Raw genomic sequence first — 19,941 nt, 5'->3', positions numbered from 1 at the left:
AAATCAAACTAAATACTAAATACTAATTATTTAAGTCTGATTTGCGGCTTTAAATTTGAGACAAGTAATCTAGATGAAATTTAATTCACCTGATTTAAGAGCAGAACTCGCCGGGCGCGGTGGCTCAAGCCTGTAATCCCAGCACTTTGGGAGGCCGAGACGGGCGGATCACGAGGTCAGGAGATCGAGACCATCCTGGCGAACATGGTGAAACCCCGTCTCTACTAAAAAAATACAAAAAAACTAGCCGGGCGAGGTGGTGGGCGCCTGTAGTCCCAGCTACTCAGGAGGCTGAGGCAGGAGAATGGCGTAAACCTGGGAGGCGGAGCTTGCAGTGAGCTGAGATCCAGCCACTGCACTCCACCCTGGGCGACACAGCGAGACTCCGTCTCAAAAAAAAAGAGAGCAGAACTCATGCAATACTTTCATATAAGAAACAATCCATCAATACACCTTTAATATTACTAAGCCAAATTTGAAGAGTATACATCAAAGTATGCTTATTAAAGTCATGGAACGATGTATAGGAATGGTGCAAACTGGCTACTGTTCCTACCTTTTTATGAGGGAGACCCAGTTTTTGCCCTAAGCAATGCCAGATTAAGAATATAACAAATATTGAGTAATTTGATACGTTCAAGAATTGCTGTGGGAAAGACATTATACCAATGATTCAGGTATACATATTCTTTGTGAACTCAATAATTCACACAATACCATTGAAAATAGTAGCCTCAAATCACAAGCCCATTGGTTTAGTATAAAGAAAAACCATACACTTAAATATCAGGAGTTTTGCTACACATACCCCTTAAATATGATTAATATTTCTTACTAAAAATCTGCTTTTCCAATTAAGGAATTACTTATGGAATATCATTCAGGCTATGTTTAGCCAGACAGACCTGCTTTTGTAAGGCCTCTCCTTCCTCATACTTTAAGTATTTAAAGAGTAATGCAATTAAGAAATAAACAGAATCTTCAGAAAAGGAAATACACACTGGACTAAAACAATTCTTCAAAGAAAGAATTAGAACACCGTTCCTCAATATTCACAAGTGTTCCTATTTCTTTTGAGACTATATTTCATGCTATTCCACTGTATTTTCTTCCACCTTGGTAATCTGCTATCACTCTACACTTCCCCGCCCCCAACTCCTGCCATTTTAGGAAAGGAAGGTCAGAATCCTTTTATACTTTCCTAACTACTATTCCTCTATTAGGAAACAGATTTATTTGGGTTTCTTTACTACTTGATTGGTGGGGCTGCCATTTGTTCATAACTGCTTCTGATCTTTTCTGGTGCAGAGACAGATAGACTCCCATTCCTAATTGGGAAGTACCAGATTCACAGATCCAGTACTATATTTCACTATTTCCAAATTAGTGCTATCAGAATTATTTTTTCTTTTTCTTTTTACAGACAGGGTCTTGCTGTGTGGCCCAGGCTTCAGGGCAATATTATAACATAGCTCACTGTAGCCTCCAGCTCCTGGGCTCAAGTGATCCTCCTGCTTCAGCCTCCCCAAGTAGCTAAAACTATAGGTGTGGGCCTCCAGACCTGGCTAAGTTTTAAATGTTTTGTAGAGACAAGGCCTCGCTATGTTGCCTAGGCTGGTCTCAAACTCAAACATCAAGCAATCCCGACCTTGGTCTCCCAAAGTGCTGGGATTACAAGGCATGAGCCACCACCCCTGGCCCAGGATTCTTAAATAACAAATGAATTGGCATTATATTTATTCTCAGGAAGTAGAGAACATATATACCCCTACCACCAGTCCTATATAAAATGACTTCTCATAAAGGTGATTTAGTTCAGGGGTTGTGATCTCCTAAAGAGAAAAAACAAGTGTTACTAAAATAGTTGGAATCTGTATTATTCACACACATATAAGCCATTATGTTTTCTAAAAATATTTAACAATGTTTGGCCTATATGATTTAGTTCACATAAAGTTTTATACAATATGTGTCACTGTGAATATAAAAGGCCACACTCCTACAGATATAGCTCACGGTTTAGGAATTTCAGGTACTTCGGAAAACCGTAAGCCTTTTTGGAAAACTGTCATTTCCTTTTACTTCGAGCCACGTTTATGAATAAAGTATGTTTTAGTAATCCATGTGGCGCTCCTGATGAATACATCAATATCAGTTTTTATACTAAATAATAATATCACATATATATGATCTGACATTTTTATTACTAACTCCTCAGTAAGAACACTCTTAAACATGTAGATAGGCCTAAGATAGTATCTAGTATGTAATTCACACATCAACTGTAAACCTACAAGAGCAAAATTACCTTCACAATTTAACAGATAAATGTCAGCTTCCAAGAAATATATTCAAGACAGAAATGTCCATCTTTAGAGACTTCAATTCAGTGAGACTTTCATATAACAGAGATCTAAGATTGAGATAGTTCTGCCTCCTGGTATACATTTACTTAATCCTCTCACTTAAACTTCAAGTAAAAAAAAAAGCAGAATTTTGTTTAAAATATATATAAATGTACAAACAAAATGTGTATTTATGGCACATACCAGGACACACCACTTAACTTTCACAATGTATAATACTTTATCAGCGGTCATTAGCAAACCACACAAATAAAACCACTAACAAGACATAGAAATATCTGCCACCAAAGGATCCTTAGAATCAGGTTTTCAACAGTCTTTTGGCCACAGATGACAGCTCACAATTGCAGCCATTCATAAGAGTTCCTGGAATGCAGCCTACAGAGTTCACACTGGTCGGCTATCTATGGAAAGTGATCTGTACTGTGGTCCTTTTCCAAAAGGGCCAGTAATACTTTGCACCTCCTCTCATTTATAGGAGACTGTTAAGTGCGTATGCAGTTTAAACAAGTTTTGTAAAGTTCACTATAAAAGTAGCTACACATTTAAGAATTATATTTTCAACCATCACATCCACCAGTTTACACAAAATCAATTTGAAAAGTCTCAACAACTGACCATAAACCTTTCTAATGAAAATGGCCAGAAAGATAAACTTTATGGTAATTAATGTAGAGTCAATAGGCAATGCTAATTGAGAACCTTCTGCATATACAACCATCAGCCTTTTAAAGGTGTGATAATATTAAGATGTATTACTACAAGGCCCAGTTCTTTAATTCTAAATGATCTCAAAATTAAGCCAATATAGAGCTTTGTATTAATTAGGTAGTGGAATCAAAATCTCAAGATAGAGTTTTCAATGTATCAACCTAAACCACCTCAATCTTTTTGTTAATTTCCCATTTTCCTTCCTTTTCTCAAAGAAACAGACTTTACTAAAGTCCTAATTTTTTTTTTTTTAAAAAAGCATACATCTTATTTACAAATATTTCCTTAGGATCTGAAATTTGTCAAACTACTTGCAAAGTTTAAATCGTAATTACTCAAGACCTCTCACTCCAGTTGGTTTTATTTCAAATTTGAATGATTGCATATAAAACTGTATGCAGATTTTAAGGCGGTAACCCAAAATCACATTAAAATTAAAATTTTCAGTTAAGATAGTAGCCTCCTCAAAAGTACTCATCTCAGTAATTTAAACATATGCCTGGAAAACTGTTATTTAATTTCAAACACAAAATTTTAAAATGCCCTGTTTTTTACTAAGGCTTTCTATTAAAACAAAACAAAAAAAACCCAACTATTTCTACTCAATGGATTTATTCCTTCACCAGGTATGTTGGACCAGTGACAAAACAGTCAAATGTGTAAGATTACATCTTGGAAACTAACATGTTAAGTTAAAAACCAATGAAAGACTATAACAAAAATTAGAAATGAACATTTGGTAAGCGATGTAGATTTTAAATGATTGGGGTGAGGGAGGTAAGTGTCATGTTTAAAATAGGACTGCACATACATCAAAACCCCTGCACTGAATTAACTGTTGCAATTGATAAGAACACTGATACAGTAGTATCTGTAGTTCAAACATTCACAAATTTGGAAATGAGATTCTTCAGATTACCAACTGTTAACACAGTAAGAGGAAAAATAAATGCATTTTTGACGTCATATCCTAAATACATTTCAATTTCCATCTATCAACAGAACTATCTGCTTCATGCCTTATCATCATACTAAAGTTCTGAGGAATCTAAGTATGTATGCTGTGAACTGAGAGGTATGAAGAGGAGAGAAAATGTAATCTGCATTCTTGGGTGGAGGGGTGTGTGTGTATAGAAAGCAGGGTAGGTCAGGAAACCAGTCATCATTGCTTGAAGAGATATGGGGCAGTATGGGCAGTATACAGGAACAGAGGAAAGAAAAGGTTATTTGCCAACTTATCAGGAAAAAATTGGCTTGTGGCAGCTAGAAAAGAGAAGATGCCTGCTGATTATTACCAAAAGTGAAAAAATAAAGCTCAATCTGTGTTACAGGTGTGTCCCTGTGTGTGACAATGGGAGCAACTATAAAAAGTAGACAGATTTTTCTGAGTGGCTCGTGTAATCAGTTTACTTGGTAGTCCCATCCACACAAAATTTCTCAATGACTAGCTAGCTGAGCGCACTTATGGACACGTGGTGTTCTCTAAGCGTTCTCAAGTGAAGAAAGACTCCCCATAAGTAAGTCACCTACAAAAAAAGATGAACTTTAAATTACAAAAAGCAGAGAAGATGAATGAATTTCAGTGAGTATTCTTCAAACCAACAGAAGTATATAACAAAAATACAAGGCTAATTAGAAATGGGAGGTTAAGAAACATGAAGGAACTCAGAAGAAACCATAGAAAGAGAAAGCTTTAACATATATGTCATTGTATTCTTCCACACACTAATTATTCTGGAAATCCATAATACCACTTTTCATCTTTTAAAAACACCTAAAATTAGCCTCTCGCTAAACAAAAACCCCAGCAAAGAAATGTCTGTGAAATTCGTGAAACTTTTTCTATAATTTTAAAATATAATTTTAAAACATTACAACGAGTCAGCTTTTAAAAATTTGCAATATATATGTCAAATTTACATGTGACACTTCCTCAAAACCACAAAAATCCTCATTAAACCATAACCAAATATCAGCTCTTGTGGTATCGGTGTAGCAATACACCAATTCTTATTTAGGCCATTAAAAAAGCATCCCTAAATACAGGGAGCCAGTTATTAACATTTACACTTTTATTTAAAAATTACTCTTAAATTTCAAGAACTATAGCTTTCACTACAGTTAAAGGATCGATCTCAACCTCCCTTTCCTATAGTAAATAGACTGATGGAAGGTAAGAACATCTTTCCAGTACAGTTTTTGCTTAACAACAAAAAAAGTATCTTAGAGAAGTCTCTGGGTGTACCTTCTTTAATCAAAAGGCTGAACTAAGTATGATCTTCAAAGCCGGGTTTGACATTTCACCATTATGTCTCCAGCCTTTCCAGATACACTGGAGGAGATTCTTCACATGGATTTTTTTTTTTTTTTTTTTTTCACTAGAGGGCCTTCTGGTTTTCCAGAAAGGAAAATTTGTAAGTAATACTATGTCTCAGCCTCAAAACTCACACTGACAGATCTCTCTGCCTTAAGTGTTCAAGTGTGACTGATATGTAAGAAAAGAACAAATCTATGGGAGCATAACATACTAGCTACTACCATTAAATGGTAAGGATTAAGCTTAAATTCACCTTTTTTTGAGTAAACAATGTTGCATCCTGACCCATTTTAGTGCTTTTAAACAACTGTGACATGACCAATTCGCTCATTACACCCTTTGACATCAGCAATCTAAATCAATTTTACCAAACACTAAATTTTGTATTTAAAAATGCTAAGGGGCTCAGTTGACAACAAATCTCCCAAAGTTGCATCCTAAGCTACAATGTTGGCCAAGCATTTCTATCAAATATTTAAAATAGATATTTCCATACCTGTCTTCATCACCATCAACAGGAATAGCTATGCTGAATACAGAGGTGGCCAGACTGTTCATAGGTGTTAACTGAAGGGGGTTTGCCAGGGCATCTGCAACAGGCGGCTTCACAACAGGCTTATTTTCAGCAATGAGAGAAAGTGGTGGTTGAGGTAGGGGTTCTGATTTTCTTCTAGTATCGTCGACTTGCCCGACTAAAGGTTGGGTCTGAGTCTGAAACTGGCTTAGGTCAGACTGTGGTAGACTTGTTGGTGCACTGTGTGTGCCTGGCGCTAAGGGCAGCCCAACGTGCTGGATTATGCTGCTGCTCCTGCTGACTGGCGTATGGCTGCTCAGCTGTTGAGACTGGGCCAGAGGCGCGGGTACATTTGGCATAGTAACAGAAGTGGTAGACACACTAGGCACGCTTGGAGCGGGCACGGCTGCAGGCACGTTTGGAACTCCGGGCACCACGGCGTGAGGGCCACCAGGTACGGCTGACAGCGGACCACTGCCACCCATCTGCGGTGGAGGCACGGACTGGGGCTGCCCAGCCCCGGCAGGACCCATGCACGGCTGCACCACGCCTCCCACAGTAGCCGGGGGCACTCCAGCCGGCTGACATGGCGCGGCCTGCCCACCTTGCGCTGGTCCCGTCCGGGGGGCCATGGCTTCGCTGGGCTGGGCAGACGCGCCCAAGAGCTGCGCGCCCACCGAGGAGACATTCTGGCCGGTGCCCACGGGAAGGCTAGCCGCCGTGGCGGGGCTCGCTGCGGCGCCGGTGGACGACGGCTGCGCGGGGCTTGGCGGCTGCAGGCCGGCCACGTGCTGCTGCAGGTACTCACTCTGGCCGGAGGGCTGGACGGGCAGCAAATGTCCGGGCGGTATCTGAGGCTGAGGATACGCGAACTGCTGGGGCTGCTGCGCAGCAGAAGCGCCGACTGCAGTGCCCGGCTGCGGAGGCAGGGACATAGCCGGCTGCGCCAGGGTTACATTCGTCGGCGGCAGAGTCTGTCCCCCGGGCCCCGTTCCCTGGGGCTGACTGGGCTGCGCGGCTGCCATCATTGGCGACGGCCCGGTCGCGGCTCCAGGGAACGGCGGCAGCGGAGCCGAGGTTTGAGCCACAGCCCCACCTACGGGTGGCGGCGGCGGCTGTGGCTGCCCAACGCTAAAACTCTGCGGCTGGGCCGGAGTGGGCTGGCTCATTTTCTCCGACGGGGGTAGCTGTGACACAGCAGTCAAGGAGCTGTCAGTTCCCGACTCGGGCCCGTGCGCCCCCTGCATGGAGGCCACTACTACCACCACCGACCCTCCGGTGGCGCCCAGGCCGCTGTCCCGCTCCGCAGTCTGGTCAAAAGTATTGCTGTGTCTAATGCAATCCCCGGATCTAGTCAGGACGCTGCTGTCTGAATCCCGCTCATAGTATTCCATACACGTCCATCGGCCGCGTCGATAGGGCTCTCCGCTCCCGTGGTCCAGCTTGATCACGCGAAAACGGGAACTACAAGTGGTGGGAGGCTGAGATGGGGCTGCAGTCACTGGCCCGGCGGATGAGCCCGCGACCGGAGGGCCGCCGGGTGCTCCTGAGGCGGGGGCCGAAGTGGCGGCCGCCGCCAGGGTACTGGCGAGCGCCCCAGACACGCTCCGGGCCGAAACGACTCCTCCTCCGTTGGCGGGAGCAGCAGCCGCCGCTGCCAGCTGCCCATCCAGAAGGAGGTTTGGGGAGACGGTCCCGGGAGTCTCCGCATCCCCAACATTGTTAAGCGTCTCTTCGGAAGAGCTGCGCTCGCAGACCTCCTCAGGGCCATAATCCGTGGCCCGAGAGACGTCGAAAATCTCGGAGGAGACGTCCTCTGTACGTGACTCGTCCGGGTCGTCCAAGCTCTCAGTGTCCTCGGTGATGCTAGTGGCCACCTGGGCCGTGGTGACACTGGTGATCTGGAAGCAGCTCTTCTTTTTGGCCGGCATCTTGGACATGGTGAAGAAGGCTGGAGGGCAGAGAGGCACGCCGGCTCCTCCGGGTCCTGCCGGAAACCAGGGAGGGCAGAGCACGGGCCCCCAAAGACAAAAGTCCGAGTCTGCGCTGGGGTCCGAGGCCCGCCGCTGTAAGAGTCACGAGCTGATCCAGGCGCTGGTCGCCCGGTGAGACATCCTCCTCCTCGTTTCCTTCTCTGTGTCTGTCTCTTCGGCTCTGCCCCCGTCTCAGTCCCGCGGCGGCTCCTCCTTCCTTTTCAGCTCCCGCAGCCGCGGCGCCTCAATTCAATTCCCTCAGAGGCGGCGAGAGCGCGAACCCAGGGGCGGGCCGGCTGCTTCCTCTCCCGTCTCCGGGCAGCCGTGGTCAGTCCAGCTCGGCGCTCGGCGCGGTCAGCAGGCCTTGGCTGGGGGTGGGAGTGGGAGGGCGAAGAGGAGGAGGAGGAGGAGGAGGCGGTGGCGGTGGCGGCGGCGGCGGCGTGAGGGGCGGTGCTGCCCCGCTCGGGCTCCTCAGGCCGGTGCCGGCGTCAGCGCTGGGCTCTCCGACTGAGGGAAGGAGTGGCGAGTCCGGAGTCGGAGATGCCTGATTCAGCCGGGAGCCGCGGGCCGGAGCTGGCTGAAGGTCCGCCGGCGGGCGGTGGGGCTGCGGCGCGGGCAGGCGGCCCTCCCTCCCCGGCTCTAGCCGGAGCTCAACCCCAGGGACATGTCGACTCTCTCTGGCGGAAACCCGCTCTGGGGGAGGGGAAAGCCGGCTCGGTCCTCCCCTTACAGGGGGAACCACCCCTGCGGGCGGGCGGCGACGGCGGTCTCGGCCTCCCCTCGCGGCTTCTCTCACAGAGGGGCGGCGGCGGCGGCAGACCGCTGGCACGGGAGCGGAGGCACCCCGGCTGTGTGAGGTAGCGGTGGTGGCTTCTTCGGCTCCTTCTCGGTGCGCCCAATTCCTAAACCCCGGAGAAACTGAAATTCACACTGCTGAAGCGGCGGCTGCAGCTCCCTCCGCTGGGCCAAGATGGGGCTGAAATGGCCGCGCCAGGGATGCTGGGAGAAGCAGCAGCCCCGCTGCCGCCGCCGCTGCCGACTAAAATGCCGCCGCTGCCGCAGCTACCGCCAGCGCCGCAGCCGCCGCCGTTCCGTGACGCACCGGCGTCGTGACGTCACCGCTCCGCCCCCTCCGGTTTCCTGCAGTATCGCGTGGAACTTGGGGGGGGGGCAATGGGCGGAGCTAAAGGTTAAAAAAGGGAGCGGTTTCTTTATTTAAAATTTTTTAAATTTAAATTTTGTGTTGAAGGTTCTTTAAGAATTGACGAGCTAAAGACAATTTTTAAATTCCAAGCCTAGGGAAGCTTACAATGGAACTAATCAGATGTTTTTACGTCGGTTTGTTCCGAGACATTGGAAGACTGGAGGTCATGTGCTTGTGTCTAATGTTTAGCAAAATCTTAGTGAAACGAGGGCGATAGGAATGGGGGCTGGGGAAAACTTAGATGGGATAAAGAGAGATGCGGCTGGAAGAACTAAATCACTTTAAAACTTCTGAAAATAAATGTTGACCATTGTCGTCAGAGGAGTAAAATGTTCAGAGAAATGGGGATGATTAAACAAGAACAGCAAGCCAGATTGAGTCAGAAAATTATCTTCCTGCCAGAAATTCTGTCTCCAACAACGGCATCAGGGGATGGTTACTTGCCCAGGGTGAAGTCAGTTTTTAAAAAGCTTAAGGGTTACCAACGTATTCCTAAATTTCCTGAATTTGCTGTGATTCCAGGATTCATTTAAACTCCTGACACTGTTTTTACTTTCGGCACGGAATCAGCTTATAGGCTTTATAAATGTAGAACCTACTGCATTATAGTTCTTTTTGTTTATTCTAAAACTGTTAGTAGCAGCCAGGGTGTTATATGATTTGGATTGGGCCACAAACAACCATAACGAGTGATAAAGCACCTTTTCCTGTTGCAGTACAAAGCATAACTATGAAAAGAAAGTACTGGCAAATTTATCATCTTGTAGCTAGTTCCTGGCCAAAGAAAATGGTAAGGCCATTCTTTTAAGCAGTTAAAAAAAAATGGGGATGGGCTCCTAAACTTTGACATACTAAAGCAGTCATCATTTAGGTAAAATCTAAGTCTTAATGGAAATCGAGATTTCATATCTACTGCAGCGTTAGCAATCACATTATGATAACTTAAATCAGTAAATCGTTGAACTCGGTTCTCTAATCTTTGAAGAATAGAAATACTTTTTAATCCCAAAAGGTGTTTTGAGAATTAAATTTGCAGAGAATTTTTTAGGTCTTTAGTTGTAATTTATACAACTAGGTCTTTTAATCTTAGTGGAAACCATGCCCTCCAAACCCAAGTGACTAGAGTCAGAATGTGAAATAAGACCACATAAAATCCCTGTTTCTTAAGGGGGTGGGCGAAAGTAATGGAATAAAATGTAACGTTATGCTATTGTGGCAGCGATAGCTAATGGAATGTTTCTTTTCTAAATCTGTAATTTCAGTAATTGTCAGAGGCAGTTTTCCATCAATAAATTAGATCAAATGGTTAAATCCAATATGAATTTATAAAAGCTTAATTTAATTTTGGATTGATTTACCAGATTGTTTAAGGTGGTTATCAATGGGTAGTGTTGATGGTGGTGCTTTTGGAAAAATGAGTATTATATGCCTGCTCATCCCTTTACATTATTTTATCATACAAACTTCTTGATTACTCGTTATAATACTCTTAAATCATATATTTAAAGGAAAAATCTTAATCTGTAAGACCATTTCTCCTTAAAAGGATATATTATGAGATGAAAGGAAAGATAAAGATAATTTAGAAGAGATCCAGAAGTGGACTAAATTTCTGGTAATGAGGGTGCTAAAGGTGTTCAAAGACATCTTAGGAAAAGCGTATGATTTATAACTTTTAAAAGTCTCGTTTAGATGTTTAAGGATTTGTGTTTGTGTTTAATAGTTCTCTTGAAAATACTGTTTTCCAAAAGTTTAAAGGCCCTAGCTACTTTTATACATTTGCCCTTAAAAAAATGTACAGAATTTATTACATCAAACTGCTATGAAGAAATAAGAATTCTGATTTTTGCAATTAAGTTTGAAATCAATGTAGAGGACAAAAAGTGGCATAGTTATATCTAAATAAAAAAGTATGTAATTCATAAGTTGGTCCACAGAGAATTGAAAGCCTTTAAATAACTAATTTAAATGATAGAAAGCAGGATGTATATGCAAGTACACATTCTCCCTGTATAGAGTGTTGTTAATAAGTAACATGGTAGCCTAACTCACTGGAAGAAAGAGATCCCTGGAGTCCCAAACCTCAAGACTAGGAGTCTTAATGCAGTTACCAGGCTGCATGCCTGCACCCAGAGACCATACTAGAGGCTGTGGGAATCCTCGATTACTGCTCTTAGAGCCCCCAATTTGACTGTTTCTTCTGTACCTGGTACTTTTTTCAAATATTTCAAATTGCAGTGATGCATGAGGTACATTTATAAAACATAATACAGGGGAATAATAGCAGTTAAAAATTAAGGAGAATTTCTACTGATATAAAATAAAAAACTGCTACAGCAAGATCTTTTCATCATCTGCAAACATCATACCCCCAAATTTTCGTAGGTTATTATCTAACTATATCAGTACCAGATGGTGCATTATTTCATAGAAAATCCTGGAATGTAAACTCTAGATACTCAAGAAAACCTGACTTTTTTTTTAAATGAAGATATAATATATTTAAAATAATAATGATACATTAAACATTATGGGATAAAGAAAATACTTTCCATAGAAATTAAGCAATGGCCTAGGCAAAGAGAAGTAACCCTTTAGCATTAATACTACCAGACAGTGACATTTATTGAACATTCTCTGTGTTGTGTATTAAGAATTGGACTACCTATAGCCCAGTTAACAATTTTTTCCGGAGTTTAGAAATAGCTTATGCTTATTTTCTGTGTTTTTTATTACCAAATTATTAGAGTTTGGTGCAAAAGTAATTGTGGTTTTTGCCACTTACATGATGGCAAAAACCACAATTACTTTTGCGCCAACCTAATAGAAAAATACAAAATGGAGAAATAGTTTTCAGGTTCCAGAAAGCATTTGGTAGAAATAAATATCAGTTGTCTAAATAAGTGGTGCTTGATTTATTAGTATGATTTTCCTAGGGTTCCATTTCTGGAACAATATCATATTAATAAACCCCTTCAGTGAGTCCATTGTGTGGTATTGCCCAAAAAGGAAAAAAAATGTAATGAGAAAGAACTAAGGCTAATAAAATTCCATAAATACTTTCATAAAGAAAAATATAATTTGACTGAGATGCACAAATGCCTACTTGATAATGAGGTGTTTTAAGGAAACTTCTATTAAATACTCTTTTTGAGTTTAATATACTGTGAAACAATGATGTCTTTTTTTTTTTTTTTTTTTTTTTTTAGTGAAGCTTTCCTTGATGTCCAAAGACCTTTGATGTTCAAGCAAAATGTAGCAACTTGGTAAAAGTAAAGGATGCATTTCAAACTGATAATAAACATAATGTCCTATTAAGGCCTGTGTTATATTTTATGGAATTTAACTTAGAATGTAAGATATTAACTCTGTGGTTTTACAAGTTGTTTAAATGCTGCAGTGTAGGGCAACAGAAAATCCAAACAAAATCCATTAATGACTATATTACTTCTTTATTTTTCTTTTTAAATATGATATGTGGCCACTCAGGATAAAGTTTTTTTTTTAAACTACATTTCCTAGTTGGATAGATCAAGAGTAAGCTCCGGTTTTGCTATAATCTTGTTTTGTGATTGCTGACAAGTCTATTAATCCCTCAGTTTCCCTATCACTAAAAAGAAATAACATTGTGGTAAAGGAGTGTTAAACTACCAAACCGACTGAAAAACTTTGGAAAAAGGTCACAGATGTGGCAGTGCTTTGGCATCTTCAGAAGAAAAGATAGCAACTCAATGTGATACTACTGGCAATACCATTTGTTAATTTCAGAAAAAAAAAGAAGAAAGCAGTTACTAGATATCCATGATTTTATGGAGAAGCCATATTCTGTCATAGATGAGCTATTTACAGACTTTCAATGACACATTCTTTGACAAAGTGAATCATCACTGTCTAGTCTTTCTTGTATATGAATTTGAAGTATTGATTGAAGTTGTAGTATACCTGTAATTTTAAGTTGTAAAACTTTAATACTCACAAAAGAACATTGAAAGACTGCAAATTTCTAGACTTGGGGGTAATAATTCCCTCTGTATGTTACTACTATCAGCTTGTAAAGTTTTTAAAAATGTGAGTGTAGAAACTTATATAAACTGTATTCACACATGAAGGATAGCCTAAATGCTCCGGACTGATAATCTGAAGGTCATTCTAACCTGGCTGATTGAACTACTTTTATTCATAGAAGCCAAAGTTTTGAAAGGTACAGATAGAATCTTGACTACCTTGCATTCCCAGTTATGTTTTAATTCCAAAATAGCTAGCTCTTTAGTCACTGGAAACAAAACACTTTTAGCATTTAACTTTAGAATACTTGAAATCCTACCTTGAAAGCATTCATACTCATTAAAAGCTCAACACATGATCCATGTTTACATAAGGATTTGGGTGTTACTCAAAATGGTCATGTAATGAGCTGCTTCTCTGCAAATTAATATTCACTCCCTTCCCCCATCCTTAATGTGGGATCTTTGAAGGAAAAGGAAGTGACCAAACTAAAGACATAGGGAAATGCAAAATCAAGGTGAAAAGTTAACCAGAGGGTTGTTTTAATTTTGGCCATCAAACCCCTAGTGAATAATGGTAACAGTATTGTTTTGACCCCCTTTTTGTGGCATTTACCTATTGTTAAACTAAATTGACTAGATGTAAATATATTTTCATCTTCAAATGTTTAGAATTTTTATCCTTCCCCATTGTTTCTGGATTTTGATACTAATCTTTTTTCTTTGCGTATTGTGTATATTTACTCAACAACTAATCTAATTTCAGATTTTTAGCTTATCCACATTTCATTTTTGTTTGTTTCATTGGTATTTCATCAATACAATGACTCTACCCTCCAAGGAAAAAAAAATCAGCCTGTCACACAAAAATGCATATATTCAAGAAAGATAAATTACATTGTGATGATTCTAATCATAGTAAGTATTCACCACTGAATTTCTTTAAGCATAACTACTGTGTTCAAAATAATTTTTGTACTAATATTTCATTTGAGATATTTTATTTCTGTGGAATAAAAAGATTTATCATAGTAACATCAAGCTTGTATCTTGGACAAACAGCTCCAAATATAATAATACCAGCTCTACTTCTTCATGCATTCAACATAAATTTAGAAACCTGGCTGGGCACAGTGGCTCACACCTGTAATCCCAGCACTTTGGGAGGCCGAGGTGGGCAGATCACTTGAGGTCAGGAGTTTGAGACCCGCCTGGCCAACAGGGTGAAACCCTGTCTCTACTAAAAATACAAAAATTAGCTGGGCATGGTAGCAGGCACAGGTACTTGGGGGACTGAGGCACGAAAATCACTTGAACCTGGGAGTCAGAGATTGCAGTGAGCCGAGATCACACCACTGCACTCCAGCCTGGGTGACAGAACAAGACTCCATAAGAAACCTACTATGTTGGCCTCTTTGCTGGACTTGGGGAAAATAGTTGTGAACCAGACATGAAAAGCAAAGTCCTTGTTCAAATAGGTCTTATATTTTAGTGGGGGAAACAACCACCAAAGAAATAAGCAAAAAAATATAATTTCAAATATTCGTAAGTGTTAAGAACAAAATGAAACAACAATGCAAGGTGAGAAGAGAGACAGTGTACCTTACTCAGGTTACCTGCAGGTAGGCCTGAGGAAGTGTTCTTTGAGCTAAGGACAAGCTCATCAGGGGAGCATTTTAGGAAGGGAGACAGATGAGGACAATGCCTTTGTGCTGGAAACCAGTATGTGGTTGGAAGGGAGTAGGGGGCATCTGAGTAGTAGGCAAGGGCCAGATCATATGGACATTGTTGGCCAAGTGGAGGAACAGATATTTTATTTTAAATGCAATGAGAAGCCACAGGCAGATTTTAAGCAGAGGATTAACATGATCTGATTTACACTTACAAGGAAACCTTTTTAAAAAATCTTCTTAACCTCTAATAGTTTATAATATATTGTGTATTATGTTTAGAGAGATTTAAAAATAACTTATATGGTCAAAGGTAAGTTTCTTTTTGTAGGACTATACTATTTGTGTAATACCAAAATGGAAGAAATATTCAACAATCTATATGGCATTTCTTATAGAGATTTAATAACTTTGTTGCAAAATGACTAAGTTTTTGTAAGAGAGAAATCGTTTTCTCAATGAAACCTTAACTTTAATTTAAAGGCAGTGATTTCAATATTTAAGAGAAGCTTGAAATGCCCCACTTGAAAAAAAAAAAAACAACTCTGGACAACAGGGAAAAAGAAGTCATTTTGTTTAAATGTAATTATTAGATAAGTGTGACAAAAATAGAGCTAATTTTAGGGATGCTCAGGGCTGAGACTCCTTTTTTTCAGTGGATAAAAATATCCATAGGCAAATCTAGGGACACTTTAAAGAGTTCAAGTAGTCATAAAAGGGCCTCAGAGCGGGGGCCTTTTCTGAAAGAGGTCGGTGGAAAGGCCATGCGTTTTGATACTGGTGGGTTGCTTTTCTTGTAGAAACTACTTTCTTTTCCTTGTCCAGTACAATTGAACAGTAGATGATTATTACTCTGTTTCATGGGCTATTTCTTTATTAGCAAGGTTACACTCTCAAGCACCTGTGGGGACAACTGGCCTGGGCACTTTCTTCATATCTCCCTTTATCTTCTCTCAACTCAGGCCTATATATACAAAGGTTAAATTTGTTCCTACTCAGCTAAAATCTAAAGCAAGGCCACCATAGGCCATTATTACTTTCTCTAGAGCACACAAAGGTAATCTGTTTTCCTAGTTGAACATGAGAGAAGAAATAGCTAGATGTTTTATACCATAGGCTCCAATGTAAATGTGAATAGGTGATATAAATTTCAAGCAAAAAGAAGAAAGTTTGCTTATCTTATCCAATGCTTTTGAAATATGTTACTATTTGATGGCATTTGGTGTTTTATAAGCTATGATAAAACCTTAAGACTAAAAAAGGAAGGCCAGATGCGGTGGCTTATGCCTGCAATACCAGCACTTTGGGAGGCTGAGGTGCACGGATCACCTGAGGTCAGGAGTTCGAGACCAGCCTGGCCAACATGGTGAAACCCCATCTCTACTAAAAATACCAAAAATTAGCCGGGCATGGTGGCAGGCACCCGTAATCCCAGCTACATGGGAGGCTGAGGCAGGAGAATCGCTTGAACCTGGGAGGCAGAGGTTGCAGTGAGCCAAGATTATGCCATTGCACTCCAGCCTGGGCAACAAGAGAGAAACCCCGTCTCAATAAAAAAAAGGATAGCATGCCAAAGTTATTGTGTAAATTCCTTAAAAAGGGTACACATGCTCGTGTTGCATTTTTGTTAAATATCATCCTAAAACTTAGATTATTTTACAACTTAATTATAAAGCTTACAAATCCTGATCATATTGCTTTAAAATAGCACCTTGTTATGGGTAGAAAAATATTACTCAAACTTTATAGCCCACCTTATTAATGAACTTTGCCTCTAGGTGACTTTTTTTTGTGTGTGTGTGACAGAGTTTCACTCTGTCTCCCAGGTTGGAGTACAGTGGTGCAATCTCAGCCCACTGCAACCTCTGCCTCCTGGGTTCAAGGGATTCTCCTGCCTCAGCCTCCCGAGTAGCCGGGATTACAGGCGCCCACCACCATACCTGACTAATTTTTTGTATTTTTAGTAGAGATGGAGTTTCACCATTTTGGCTAGTCTAGTCTCAAACTCCTGACCTTCTAGTTGACTTCTGTTTTCAAAAGTCAAAATCATTTTGAAGATGAACATTTGTCATTTGTTGAAAATTTTTAAAAATGTTAAGTATGTTAGAATACCAAGTAAAAAAATTTAAAATTATATCATGCCTTTTAAAAATTACATGTATGCATAGGGAAAGAGTTTGGGAGAAATACATCAGAACTTTAATAATGGCTATATCTAAAGGATGAGATAATAGGCTTTTTTTTTTTTTTTGCTTTATATATTTTTTTCAAAATTTCTGCAATGATCACATATCATTTTTATTTAAATATATTACTTTCATATATTTTAAAATGTACCTACAGACTCCAGGCTAAGCCAAAAATAATTTTGTAAGGGTGTATTAACAACAGCCAAGATTATAGTTTTAGCTGTTGTGATCGACGATAGTTCATAAATGCTATCCAAAGATAAATTGTCCCTTGGGAATAGTATATATTTGAATGCCCTCAAAGATAATATTAGAAATAATTGGTGCCTTTTCAGTTGAATCAAACTAATGCAGAGAAACTTATAAGAGTTAATTTATGAAATACAAAAGGATTTTAGAATGGAATTACAAGGACAGACAGGACAGAAAAATAATTAAAATATTATAAGCAAAGTTGAAAGAGACGGACGTCAGGAAACCTTTGTTCTGTTACAGTCTCTGCAGCATTGTGTCTAGTTGTGTGTCCCTGAACAAGTCATAGTCTTGATGGGCCTCAGTTTCTTTAACTGTAAAATTACAGAGTTGGCTGAACAAATGACTATTTTCGGTGCCAATACTTCATGAATCTAAATTCCCCAAACAAATTTGGATTCTTGTTTTTACGTGCAGCAATAAATATATAAATGGGTCCAGAAGATGTCTTTGCTTCAGCATTGGTAACACTCAAGTGTGCTGGTTATTGCCTGATTCCACTTCTCTATCATTTCCCTGCTTTTCTGTGCACTCTTGCATTCCAGGAATGGGGTGCTCTGGCCCTCATCACCAGGGATCCCTTGTCTTCCCTGGGTTTAGCCAATGAGAACTGCAGGCAGGAGGTCAGAGGGTAGTAGAAAAAAGAACTTGGGGTATTTCTTTCCCCCTCCCTTTGAGCTAGGCTGAGATTCTGGTAGTGATGCCATCCCTCTACAACTGCATCCGGTATCAGATCCCCGCCCATGGCTCTAACTCTTATTGGGCTGCTTCAGATCCAGGTGTGGTGGTAGAACCCCAGTGTACTAGCCCCGGAATGCCTCAGCATTCCTTGTTTGGACTCTTAACTGCCCACATTTCTGTAATTGTTCTTTACATTAGTTTGTACTCAAAATCCCCTTGGAACTGTGCCTTCAGTTTCTTGCTAGAACTAGGTGAATACATCCAAGTCATTTCTATTTTTCTGATTTGTACAACTTTGCTCAAATTCATTGTTTCCTGTCATACTCAGAATGAGTCAAGTCTTAACAATAACCTGTATGATTTGTTCTGTGCTCACCCTACTCCAGCCACAGTGATCTCCTTGCTATTCTTGTAGCCTACCAATGTACCCTCCTGCTTCAGGACCTTTGTACGTACTATACTTTCTCCTTATTCCCTAAGCTGTTTGCATGACTAATTCCCTCATCTTCAGATCTTGGCCCAAATGTCACCTTTTCACTTCCCTGACTACACTATTTAAAACCACAAGCCTCTCCACCTCCCATCCCTCTTTTCAGCTTGATTTTTCTCTAGCACACTTATAACCTTCTAATATACTATATTATTTACTTATTTTGTTTGTTGTCTCTCTTCCTATACTGAAATGGATTATTCCAAGAGGAAGAGGGTTTTAATCTGTCTTGTTCATTCTTATATTCTCAGAGTGAATAATATAACCTGGACATACTGGATTCTAAGTAAATGTTACATAAATAAATGAATGTTCCATTTTTACAACATGCTTCAACAATTTTATTCAATATTTATGAAAGTAAATAAACATGCTGAAAAGCGTGGAACATTGGTAAAGTGGGAAATTCCCTGCAATGACAGATACTTTTGAAACATGTCTTTTTTTTTTTTTTTTTTTTTTGAGATGAAGTTTCACTCTTGTTGCCCAGGCTGGAGTGCAATGGCATGATCTTGGCTCACTGCAACCTCCGCCTCCCGGGTTTAAGCAATTCTCTTGCCTCAGCCTCCCGAGTAGCTGGGATTACAGGCATGTGCCACCATGCCTGGCTAATTTTTGTACTTTTAGTAGAGACGGGGTTTCTCCATGTTGGTCAGGCTGGTCTCGAACTCCCGACTTCAGGTGATCTTCCCGCCTCCGCCTCCCAAAGTGCTGGGATTACAGGTGTGAGTCACCACGCCTGGCAGAAACATGTCTTTTTTAAAGGGAAAAAAAGAAAGATACTATTTTAATTACAAGATAAATGTTTCTTTACCTTTTTATTGATGCATTTCATTTGTTGCAAAATTTTCAGAAAATATGCAAGGTATGTATTGGATCATATGTTGAAGTCCTTGAGAAAATAGCTTATTTAGTTTTTAGAAAGTATAAGATTAAAATCTTGATCAAGAATACACGTTACTTTGACACTAGCCATTCTTAATCATATTTAATTCAAGACACATTGAAATATTTTAAATATTTGGTATAATGGCTAAAATAACCTTTGCATAGAAAAATCTAAAAAATATAGACACTCTAAGGGTACAAACTCCTTAGTTTTTTAAATGTAGGTCTATAGATATGTCACGGTAGTAACGAAGTATTAGGAAAAGCTCTATTTTGAATTCATAGAGTCTAAATGCTATTGATTAATAATGAATACTTAGATTTTAAAAAAATGTCTTTTATAGACTCCTTGGGCTTTGTTTTCTTCATCTGTTTGGTTTGGCTGCTCTCATTTACATACTTGCTCTCATTAGGGTTTGAATTTCAGAGCTGGCCTCACTCTGCAATGAGAACAAATGTCTTGCCATGTGATACTAACTTTCCATTACATGCTGAAGCATTTGCAGTCCCAGAGGCAAAGAATTTATGGTTGGTACATGAGAGATAGAACCATCACATAAAAGAAGCCAAATTTGCAAACATATTTTTCTTTAGTGCGAATATAGTTTCAGGATAATGAGAACTCAGAATAATCAGCTAATGACCAGAAATGAATCATTATTAAAACACTGGGTTTTTTTTT

The 19,941-nt window shown here is 40.4% G+C and overlaps 1 protein-coding gene across 3 annotated transcripts in view; it reads right to left on the bottom strand.

The window, feature by feature from the left end:
- The window catches only part of TSC22D2 (TSC22 domain family member 2), a 52,205-nt gene extending 43,341 nt beyond the window's left edge, over positions 1-8,864 (bottom strand). For all 3 annotated transcript variants that reach the window (XR_001443148.3, XM_015131797.3, XM_015131798.3), the window contains exon 1: positions 5,891-8,864. Coding sequence is in view for 2 of the 3 variants with exons in the window: in XM_015131797.3 (XP_014987283.1) it covers positions 5,891-7,848 (1,958 nt within the window). In the remaining variant the exon portion in view is untranslated. The remainder of the gene's footprint in view (positions 1-5,890) is intronic.
- Between the last annotated feature and the right edge of the window lie 11,077 nt (positions 8,865-19,941).

Source organism: Macaca mulatta, chromosome 2 (assembly GCF_049350105.2).
Source record: "Macaca mulatta isolate MMU2019108-1 chromosome 2, T2T-MMU8v2.0, whole genome shotgun sequence".
Classification (NCBI taxonomy): Eukaryota; Metazoa; Chordata; class Mammalia; order Primates; family Cercopithecidae; genus Macaca; species Macaca mulatta.
This window is presented reverse-complemented; position numbering and strand designations above follow the sequence as displayed.